This window comes from Balaenoptera musculus, chromosome 1 (assembly GCF_009873245.2).
Source record: "Balaenoptera musculus isolate JJ_BM4_2016_0621 chromosome 1, mBalMus1.pri.v3, whole genome shotgun sequence".
NCBI lineage: Eukaryota > Metazoa > Chordata > Mammalia > Artiodactyla > Balaenopteridae > Balaenoptera > Balaenoptera musculus.
The window spans coordinates 7,436,899-7,448,873 of NC_045785.1; the positions used below are offsets into that span (position 1 = coordinate 7,436,899).

Genomic DNA, 11,975 nt, shown 5'->3' on the forward strand with positions numbered 1-11,975 from the left:
AGTTAACAACCCATCTGTCCCAACTCCAACTCGTTCCTGGGAACAACTCATTCTATTGCTTGATTTCTTCCTCTACCTAACTTAACACTCACAGGATAAAAACAAAGCAAAACACTGAAAGAGAAATTGTTTTAAATTATTAGATTTCATTAAACAGCCAGGTTGGACACTGGATCATTGGAATTTATTTCTGCGGCAAACCCCAGTTCTTTGAAAAATGCAGGAATTCTTTTCATTAAAATATTAGCTTGACCCAAGGATGTCAAAAAGCTGCCTTAGCATTAGTTATTGCGGTTTGAGACCTCCCAAGACGTCTAAAAAACTAGAAGATTAAATATAGCAAAATATGAACATAAACATAGTTTACAAGTCATTTAATAACTATAGTTGTATAGACTTTTCAAATTATTTTTCTAAATTACCAAATTTGTGAAAAATATATCATATGGCCCTTGAAAAAACTATTAAATGGTGGATTACCTCCAACTGTAAAGCTTTCTACATTAAGAAAGAGAGGGGAATGCATGGTAATCCTATGTCATAGTTAGCTCCTATGATCCCCACTGAACAGATGAGGAAAATGAGGCTCAAAAATATTGTCACCAGGGCTTCCCTGCTGGCGCAGTGGTTGAGAGTCTGCCTGCCGGTGCAGGGGACACGGGTTCGAGCCCTGGTCTGGGAGGATCCCACATGCCGCGGAGCAACTAGGCCCGTGAGCCACAACTGCTGAGCCTGCGTGTCTGGAGCCTGTGCCCCGCAACAAGAGAGGCCGCGATAGTGAGAGGCCCGCGTACCGCGATGAGGAGTGGCCCCCCGTTTGCCGCAACTGGAGAGGGCCCTCGCGCAGAAACGGGGACCCAACGCAGCCAAAAATAAATTAATAAATTAATAAATTTTTTTTAAAAAATTTAAAAATAGATGTTAAAATTAAGTAATTAAAAAAATATATATATTGTCACCTACCAAAGGTCACACGGCCATGACTGACAGTGTCTTGCTAGGCACTGCAAACTTTGAAACGAAGGTTAATTTTAAATTAAGTACTAGTCATCACTTACAAAATGAATATATTAATGTGATTAATGATAAACTATTTCACTGAGGTTAGTCTTACAGAAAGTTTAAGGGAAACCAAAGTTAAGGACTCCAGATTCATTTAGGCCTCTTTCAAATATAAAATATTCTTAATTTTCCTTGTCTTACTACTACTGGAAGGGAATCTTGCTACGAATTAAAACAAAACAAAACAAAACCCAAACAGCAATTCTGTTCCTAGGTATATACCCAAAAGAATTGAAAAGGGGTATTTATACAAATACTTAGGCACAAACGTTCATAACGGCAGCACTATTCACAATTGCCAAAAAGTGGAAAAAACCCAAATGTTCATCAAGAGATAAATGGATAAACGCCAAGTGGTATCCATGCAAGGGAATATTTTCAGCCATTAAAATGAACGAAGTACTGATACACACTACAATGTGGATTAAACTAAAAAGTATTACACCAAGTGAAAGAAGCCAGACACAAGAGGTCACATACTATATGATTCCATTTATATGAAATGTCCTGATAGGTAAATCCATAGAGACAGAGAGTAGATTAGCGGTTGCTAGAGGACTGGAAGGAGGAGGGAATGACTGCTTAAGAAGTATGGGGTCTCCTTTGGGGGGGATGAAAATGTTTTGCAACTAGATAGTGGTGGTCATTGCACAACACTGTGAATGTACTGAATGCCACTGAATTGCACACTTTAAAATGATGAATTTTAAATGGTCATGTGAATTTCACTTTAGTTAAAAAAAACACACAGAATAATGAAATAATGGCGATTGACCATAAAGCCCTAGATGAATAACAGGTAATTTGCTTTTTCTTAGTTTGTCACAATTTTATGAGTTTGTGACCGTCATAAACCAATATATAAAAAATTACCCATTAAAAGTTCCAAGTAAGGCATTAATGTAGCTGAGGTCCCCTAATTTGTCCAGTTAGCAGAGCACCTAGTAGAGTTTACAGTACACAAGAAGCTTTAAAAATGTTTTTAATTTGTATAAAGTCTAAAGAAAAAGAATACTGAGAAAAATATGAAAGAATATAAAGTGGCCAGAGCCTAGGAAATAAGCTGACGTACATGCATATGGGAAAAATCTATATATCTGAGCATGCAGAGAGATGTAAACACTCAGGAGAGAAACCGGTTTCTTCTCATAACTTATTTTGTGTTTCTCCCAAAACTGAAGAGTAAATAGTAGTTTACAGTCACCACCCACTGGGTTTCAGCAAAGAGGTCACACACAGGGAGGGCCTCAAGCTGCCACTTCCAATTGCTTCCCTGGTGAAACAACGCAGGAGGTTAAGTTACTTCAGGAGACTCTCAACAGGGCTCCCATTGTTCCAAGCTCAAAACTCAGAGATACAATGGGCACCATTCATACTGAGAGCTTACGGGCTGGGGAATGGTCCCTCAGTGACAACTTTTTTTGGGACACTGAATTTTCATAAACACGGACTTGCACCGATATGTGTGAATTATTTTTTAAAAGCAGCACAAAATAAAGAAATAAAACTCAATGGACACTAAACTGACAGGACACCTAAGTCTTATCCCCAGCTCTGTCTCTAATGTGACTTTAAGAAAGTCACTTGCTCTTTCTGAGCCTTACTTTCCTTGTTTGTAAAATGAAAATGATTCTAAGATCACTTAGAACTCTAAAGTTCTGTGAACACATATGAGGTCTGTTGATGTTGCTACATTATTTACTCCAACAAGTGGGGATAAATTATAAACAGAAAAGAATCGTCAGTTCGCATCTTTTCATTTACTACCAGCACTTAAAAACAAGGAGGCTCAATAAAGACAGGCAGAGACACTATTTTGTTTTCTCTTAAACAGACAAACCATAATGAATAAGGTCCAGTGAGCCCCTCCATCCCAACAAGTCCAGGATCACGGAAGTGGGTATCCCTACACAAAGCACAATGATGAAGGGCATAAACAAAAGCCTTAAGTATGTTTTTCTGTCACCTTTTCTTAGGTTATTAATACATTTCATGAATCTCTTGACTTCTTTGCCATGACTCAAAATCCCCGGAAGAAAAATGCCATTTACAACAAGAATGCGATCAATGTCCCAAGTTTTCACACCATGTCATTTTTTTGTTTTTTCAACCTCAAAACTTGCCAAAGCAAGAACTTTGTCGCCAGAGCCTAAGGAGAAAGACACATAATAAACAGAAATGTCATTTCAAATGCATTTATAGTTCCAGGTAAAGAGAGGAAAATCTATCACATAGATGATAAAACAGAAAATGAAACGAGCTTTTATTATCAGCGCATTATCCCTGACCCTCCCCACTGCCACGACAGTTTCCTTCCCTGCACAAACAACTCAGCCACGTAGGGCAGTTTACTGGTTACAAATACTTACTTTAATTCAGGTATGAAATAGAACATGTAACATTTTAGTTTACTTTTATATTTACATTTAGCTGACAAATATTTTTAAAGCATTAGGCTATATTAACTTGATTATTTTTAATTAAATAGTATTGCAAAACAAACCCATTAAAAAGAGGTTTATAAAGAAAACAATTCTGGTTTCACCTCTAAACTCAAGAAAAGGCCATCATTTTATCTCACCCGTGCCATCTGTCAATCTAGAGCAGTAATTCATGTCCAGCTTTCAGAAATACGAGGGTACTCACCAAGGTCTGTAGAGACTTTCTCAAACTGGCTGAGTATAGCACCTGCGTTTGCTGACAAGAAGGCCTCGTCATCTGCAGTCAGCTAAATGAACAGAACAAAGCCCAAAGGACTGAGTTCAAATGTGAACAAAGTGGCTCTAGGAATCACTGTTAAGAATGTCTTAGGACCACAAACTAAATCACAGATCAAGAAGTTCTATACCAAATATTTCCCACTTTTTCTTTATACCTAATATATTAAATTAAATACAAGTACCTTCTCTCCAAGTTTCCTGAGAGCTGTTAGTATCTCCACTTTCTGCTGAGTATACAGGTCTCTTTCCAGCTTTCCTACCATGAGATCTCTATCCATCTGTAATAGATGAATGTAAAGTATATGGTATTTAAGTTAAAAGCATTCTTTGCATAAAATCAAGCTTTTCAGATGTACTTTTTTAAGAAAAGGTCCTCTACCAATTAATATTATAAAGAACTATAGAAACAACTCAAGGCAAACATGACGGAAATGTTATTACACAGTTCTAATAAATCTTGATACTAATCATAACCATTGTCTTAGTTATAAACTCTACTGAGGAATTAGTAGGTCAATAGCTTCTTTAAAGAGGAGCTATCCTCTAAGAACTCTATTTCATTAAACTGAAGTGTGGTCTAAAGGCCTGAATGAGACAGCTGGTAACAGATCTCCTGGACCTTTGGTTAAATATCACCTCTACCACCAGAAACATTGATAGCATGTACTATGCTTTGGTACTCTTCTATGTGCTTTACACATTTTACTCCATTTAAACCTCATAACAACCATAAGAGGTAGGGACTATCATTATTGCCTTTTTACAAATGGGGAAACAGGCACAAAAAGAGGTTGAAGAAGGACTTCCCTGGTGGTCCAGTAGTAAAGAATCCGCCTTCCAATGCAGGGGACGCGGGATCGATCCCTGGTCGGGGAACTAAGATCCCACATGCCGCGTGGTGCGGCCGAAGAAAGAAAAAAGAAAAAAGAAGAAGAAAAAAAAAAAGAGGTTGAAGAAAATAACTCCCCCAACATCACATACGTCCATAGTAGAACAGGGGTACAAATCCAGACTCCATGCTCTTAACCACTATGCTATTAAATTACCAATGGCTGCAAATAACTTATTAATGTCTTAACTATATTCAAGTCTATAAACAGACTTCCTCAAGTGTCAGGTTTATAAAGATGTTTGAAATTCTTAGATGGGAAAGGCCGCACATGCATAAAGCATGGCTGCTAATGAATGCTAGATGGGATTTCAATTCAGAGCTCCAGAAATAAATAGTAAAACTTTGAATGTAGAGTCGTAGCACAAGCAGTCAGTAGCAATTTAAACTGCCATATGCTGGTTAAACCTCTACATTCGTTATCAACAACAACTGCTCAAAGGACTAATTTTGTCAGAAACCTAGTTGTGGGTTGTGGCTCTAAAGTCAACTGACCAGTTTTTTTGAAATAGACTATTTTTTAGAGCAGTTTTAGGTTCACAGTAAATTGAGCAAATGGTACAGAGATTCCTCATACACCCCTTGTCCCCATTCATGCATAGTATCCCCATTATAAACATCCCCACCAGAGTGGTACATTTGTTCCAACTGATGAACCTACACTGACACATCATAATCACCCAAAGTCCATACTTTACATTAGGGTTCACTCTTTTTTTTTCTAATTTAATTAAATTAATTTATTTTTAAAAATCATTTATTTATTTATTTGGCTCCGCCGGGTCTTCGTTGCGGCGTGTGGGCTCTTTTAGTTGCGGCACGCAGGATCTAGTTCCCTGACCAGGGATCGAACCCGGGCCCCCTGCGTTGGGAGCGCAGAGTATTAACCACTGGACCGCCAGGGAAGTCCCTAGGGTTCACTCTTGGTGTTGTACATTTTCAAATGACCAATTTTTAAACTTCAGAATAACATAAGCAATAACATGAGCAGAATAACATGAGCAAATTCTTGGGCTGAGAAAAGAAATACATACAGGGACTGGATCAATTTAAAGAAACTTTACCTCTGCTAACCTTGTCCGAAGCTGACCTGGTTGTTTCTTTGCAAACAATCTGATGACCTCTGGGGTTTTAAAGGCCTGGCTGATAGCTGCCTGGATAGCCTAGAAATACAAGAAGGTGAAAACTAACCAAAATAGTCCAACAAATCAGATATTACAATATTTGATTGATGGGTCTTCAATTCTTAATAGGTCTTCTTTGTTCATCAAACAGTGTTACAACTTTAGTATCCATTTGCTATTTCTGTGCATGTCACTGGAGTCAAATATGTAACTAGATGAAGATCTGGAAGCAAATGCTGTTTTATCCATAAGTAGACATTCCTCTAGAAGTTAAACCCCAAAAAAGGTACATTTTCTATCTTAAATATACTTACTGGAAAAAAACAACAACAAAAACCAAACTGTGTCACCAACGTAAGTAAATTATGCTTACCAGTTGCATTCCACTTAGTTCATCAACCAAAGTCATATTTCCAGACATAATTTTCTTTAGTGAATCATTAAATTCACTTAGTTGCTCCAGAGTTTCTTTTTTGGTTTCTTCATATTCATCTGTATCAAGTTCCTCTCTGAAGTACAATGAACATAATATAGAAAAATATAGAGTTCCAAGAGAAAAAAACAATCTTAGTATTTATACACTAAGACTTCAGATACGTATATATACAAAAAATATCCTGGGGAAAAAAGGCTGAAAGGAAATATCAAAATACTAATGATGGATGTGTTCACATATTAGTATGGGCGTTTTCCTGCAATTCTGACAATTAAACTTTCTTTTTTTTTTAAACCAAAATGAGACATACTTAAACCACATAATAACTTCCTTTTAAGCAGTCTCTGAATCAATGGTATAACCTTGGGCAAGATATTTAACTAGCCAAGTCTCAGTTTTTTTATCTATTGTATAAGCTGCAGATAACGATAGTACCTACTTTATAGGGTTGCTATGAGCATTAAATGAAATATGGAAAGTACTTGGCATATAATAGGTACTTAATAAATAGCTGTTATTATTACCATCATTATCGTTAATGGTGGGTAAAATTTTATGCACCTTGAAATACAACAGCAATGCAGTACTTGCCATCTGAGTACTCCAAACAAGCCATTTATTAAACATTAACTACAAAACAGCTCCCATTTATTGAGTGCCTGCTTTGGGCCAAGCACTGTGTTGTTCCCTTCATCTGCAATATTTACAATAATCTTTCAAGGCTGTTAAAAAGGCAATGAGCAGTCTTAGTCCTTTGAGCAGTCAAGGCTGAAGACACACCAGAAGTTCAAGCAGTACCTTCTCAGCTTGATACCAGGCAGGGCTACTTTAAATACTGAAGACAAGGTGGGTGTTATTATTTCCATTTCACACTCAAGGAAATGGAAACTTAAGGTGGTTAAATATTTAGCCCAAGTTCACACTCACTTTGTAATTAATCTAAATACTTTCATATCCCAGCCTTTTTAACTCCAAAGCCAGTACTGAGTTTATTTCTCCAGCAGACAAAGCACTGTGAAGAACACTACAGGGGAAACCAAAATCACACATGGGCCTGCACACATGGAGCTTATAATCTAGCTGCAGAAAAAAAAGCCATTTTACAGTATAGCAGCACACAATTATACTATTACCTGCATTCCTCCAGGTCCTGTAATTGCTGCATTAGTCTATCCAACTGTTCTTCTAAGTTCTGCTTTAATTTGCTTGTCTCTGTCTTTCCTCTGGAAGCCATTTTACTCTCTAAGTAGAACAATAAAGCAATTTAAAGTAGGCTATACTCAAAAAAAAAAAAAAAGTGGTGGGGACTTCCCTGGCGGTACAGTAGTTAAGACTCTGCGCTTACCCTGCAGGGGGCGCTGGTTCGATCCCTGGTCTAGGAACTAAGATCCCGCATGCTGCGTGGCACAGCCAAAAAAAAAAGTGGCTATACTCTTTCTGAGCTACAGGTGTGGGGAAGATAGTTGTGCAAAAAAAAGAAATCTCAATTTATATATAAAAGTTTAAACGCATATAGTAGTAACACCCCACAAAAATGCCTGGGAGTCTTCTTAATTGAATTGACAAATTAATTAGAAGTTTTAACTATTAGTCTATCTTACTTTAAACATATTTGATAGATGAAAATACAGATTTATAAAGAAACAGATCAGGCGTGACTCTGCTTTACAAGATTCATTTTGACATTCTTTTTCATTCTTAATAAGTACACTCCAGGACTCAGAATACTCCTAGTATTATCTTATTGGTCTTTATGCGCATTTACCTAATGACTTGTGGGCATGAACAACTTTTGATATGAATTTCTTCTTTGGAAATGTGCCCATTTTTCTACTGGATTATCTTTCTCTTACTGATTTATATAACATAGATATAAAATCTTTGCAATTATGTTGCAAATATTACCTCTTGTCTCCTGACTTTAAATTTTATTTATGGCATTTTTTGTTATGGTAAATTATTATTTTTAATGGCCAAACCTATCTTCTCCTCTATGTCTTCTTAGTTTTGTGTCCCATGAAAGCAGGCCCTGACCATCTCAAGATTTTTTTAAATATACTATTTTGTTTTTGTTTTTGGCTGCACTGCGGGGCTTGTGGGATCTTAGTTCCCTGACCAGGGATTGAACCCAGGCCCATGGCAGTGAGAGCGTCAAGTCCTAACCACTGGACTGCCAAGGAATTCCCAAAAATATACTATTTTTTTGTTAATGCTGTGAAGTAGGGATCTAACTTTTATTTTCTTTCAAATGGATAGCCAACTGCCCCAACACTGTTTACTAGTCAGTATTTATTGATGCTACCTTTAATTGAGACTCAATAAAAACAGACTCAAGTCTGTTTCATTGATAATATTCTGGTCCTAAGGCATTACTTTACTATTTTAATTATTATAGCTTTAGAGCTGGTGTATACTGATGACTGATAAGGAGTTGGCTCTATTATTGTTTTTTTCCCCCAAAATTCTTGACTATTCTTGTACATTTTCCCTTCTAGATGAATTTAAGAATCAATTTGACAAATTCCCCAAAAAAATTAAATTGAAAAAAATTTTTTTTAATTTTATTTATTTATTTATTTATTTTTGGCTTCTTGGGTCTTCGTTGTGCGCGGGCTTTCTCTAGTTGCGGTGAGCGGGGGCTACTCTTCGTTGTGGTGCATGGGCTTCTCATTGCGGTGGCTTCTCTTGTTGTGGAGCATGGGCTCTAGGCACGCGGGCTTCAGTAGCTGTGGTGCACAGGCTTAGCCGTTCCGCAGCATGTGGGAGCTTCCCGGACCAGGGCTCGAACCCGTGTCCCCTGCATTGGCAGGCGAATTCTTAACCACTGTACCACCAGGGGAGTCCCTCAATTGAAATTTTGACAGGGGTTACATTAAAATTAATATGGAGAAAATCTGTATCCTTGAAATTTGAAACTTCCAATCAAGCAATGTATCTCTCCACTTATCAAAGCTTTCTTTTATGATCTCTAGTTTTAAAAAAGTATTATTTTATTTACAAAGGCTTTATACATTGGATGTTCTTAGATATCTTGTATTTTTTGTTAATATCGGAAATAGGGTTGTTATTACAATTTCTTTTTTAAAAAATAAATTTATTTATTTATGGCTGTGTTGGGTCTTCGTTGCTGCGCACAGACTTTCTCTATTTGCGGAGAAGGGGGGCTACTCTTTGTTGGGGTTCCCAGACTTCTCATTGTGGTTGCTTCTCTTCGTTGCGGAGCACGGGCTTCAGTAGTTGTGGCTCGTGGACTCTAGAGCACAGGCTCAGTAGCTGTGGCCCACAGGCTTGGCTGCTCCGCGCCACGTGGGATCTTCTGGACCAGGGATCGAACTCGTGTCCCCTGCACTGGCAGGCAGGTTCTTAACCACTGTGCCACCAGGGAAGTCCCTAGCCACCATTTCTTACAGGCAAGACTCCAGCCTCCATGACCTTCCCTGACTTCCAAAGGGCGGATTCCGAACATTTGCTAATCAAGGGAGGAGTAGCCAAGAAACCACCTGAGGCAAGATTAAAGGGACCAGAGAAGAAGCTCATCCTTCTTTTTTTTTTTTTAAAGACTGGCTAGAACTGTGTTCCTGAGGCTGTTTTCTTTTTTTTTAATTTTTTTTTTTAAGTTGAATCTTTTTTTTTTTTTTAAATTTTATTTATTTATTTATTTATGGCTGTGTTGGGTCTTCGTTTCTGTGCAAGGGCTTTCTCTAGTTGTGGCAAGTGGAGGCCACTCTTCATCGCGGTGCGCGGGCCTCTCACTATCGCGGCCTCTCTTGTTGTGGAGCACAAGCTCCAGATGCGCAAGCTCAGCAATTGTGGCTCTCAGGGCCTAGTCGCTCCGCGGCATGTGGGATCTTCCCAGACCAGGGCTCGAACCCGTGTCCCCTGCATTGGCAGGCAGATTCTCAACCACTGCGTAACCAGGGAAGACTTTTTTAATTTTTAAAAATTTTTACTTATTTTTTTTTGGCTGCGTTGGGTCTTTGTTGCTGTGCACGGGCATACTCTAGTTGTGGCAAGCGGGGGCTACTCTTCATTGCGGTGCGTGGGCTTCTCATTGCGGTGGCTTCTCTTGTTGCGGAGCATGGGCTCTAGGCGCGCAGGCTCAGTAGTTGTGGCGCACAGGCTTGGTTGCTCCGCGCCATGTGCGATCTTCTGGACCAGGGATCGAACCTGTGTCCCCTGCATTGGCAGACGGATTCTTAACCACTGCGCCACCAGGGAAGTCCTCATCCTTCTCTTTTGAGCCCGCATTTTCTTCTACCTATCAAGGCCAAGTCATCCATTCTTCAAGGTCAAGTTTCACCTTCTCCATAATGCCTTCCTTGGTTCCCTCCCAATCACTACATTGTGAGTTATTTAAGAGTAGGGATTTTACATTTTCTTTATACACCAGCGTCTAGCACAATGCTGGGCAGGTAGAAGGTACTGGATAAATAACTGGTAAATGAATAATGAGAACTGACTGCTTTTTCCACTGCATTCTACATCTTAGTCTCCATTTAACCCTATGTCTGCCTTGAATTATATGTGATTTCATTATAGCTTGTTGTTTATTTGTCTGTCTTCCTCTCCAGACTGTAAACTGAGAGCAGAAAATGGGTCTGATTCTTTCTTAGCCTCTTCAAGCACTTAATACAGACTACATATTCGATAATTGAATGAACTGTATAAAGGCACAACGTACTGTAAGGAGGTAAAGCTATTCTAAATGAATTTCAGGGAAGATGAAGACGCTTTAAAAACCTCACTCTCATGCTACATTATTTGAGATTTATCCCAGAAAGATTAACTCGCGGGCACCACCTAGTATTCAATAAAGGTGGTGCACCTTTTACCGCAACTGCAAAATTACTCTCAAAAACTGTAATTTTTGAGAATTAAGGTACTCATTCATGCTCACCTGTCTCTTAGTCCTCTGAACTCTGCTCAGTGCTGACCGGTCTCAAATTGCATAAACCTCCAATTCTTGAAGTTCCAAGTGTCTTAAACTTGAGGAAAGCGGAACTGTTCATCAGGACTATAAGAGGCTCAAAGTTCAAACCACCTGGGGGTGGAGCTGGCTGGGGAAAGGGAAACCATTAACAAGTGGTTTTATTTACTATATATAAACGTATACCTAAAGCAGTCCCAATAACTGCCACTTGGGCAGCCTGCAACTGAAACACACCCTCTCTTTCTAGGACGACATCATAGGGGCGGGAGGGGGTGTGGAGGAGGAGGAGAAACCCGTTTTCCCTTTCGACTGTGCCTCTGGCAGTCTTTCTGAGGATTTTTCTAGTGAGGCCGAGAGTGTTATTCAGGAAAACCCCGCACCCGGATCTGCCTTGAAGGAAGTTGTCATATCCAAAAGCACGGAAAAGGAGCGCATACATTTTCCCGGCTGGAAGTCAGCAGCGTCTGGACCTCAACCATCCGGACGCGGTCAGGGAGCAGCCCCGATCACAGCCCCAAATCCCATCTCCCACCGGGGAACATGAAGCTCCCGTATTTGGGTCCTGCGGCGGCCGGCTCGACTAGGCCCGACTGCCACCAGAGGTCGCCGGGAATCCGCTGCCCCCGAAACTCTTCCGCTTTTCCCAGACCAGAAACCGAACCACCTCCTCAGGCCCTCGGGGTCCCTTCTCCGCCTCCACCCACCACTCGGTCCCAGAGTTCGGAGCCAGGGGCCCCGCCTACCTGAGGGGCCCCGCTCGGCGGACGCGTACAAGAGGAGCACTTCCGTCAGACGCATGCACTTCCGGCCTCCT

The 11,975-nt window shown here is 39.7% G+C and overlaps 1 protein-coding gene across 1 annotated transcript; it reads right to left on the minus strand.

The window, feature by feature from the left end:
- Positions 1 to 1,876: 1,876 nt before the first annotated feature.
- LZIC (leucine zipper and CTNNBIP1 domain containing) lies at positions 1,877 to 11,951 on the minus strand. Its single transcript, XM_036825512.1, has 8 exons — positions 11,905 to 11,951; positions 11,129 to 11,288; positions 7,365 to 7,471; positions 6,169 to 6,304; positions 5,736 to 5,834; positions 3,965 to 4,060; positions 3,709 to 3,790; positions 1,877 to 3,211 (listed from the first exon to the last, which is right to left on the minus strand). The coding sequence occupies exons 3-8, from the start codon at positions 7,463 to 7,465 to the stop codon at positions 3,153 to 3,155; spliced, it is 573 nt and encodes a 190-aa protein (XP_036681407.1). The 5' UTR covers positions 7,466 to 7,471; positions 11,129 to 11,288; positions 11,905 to 11,951; the 3' UTR covers positions 1,877 to 3,152.
- Between the last annotated feature and the right edge of the window lie 24 nt (positions 11,952 to 11,975).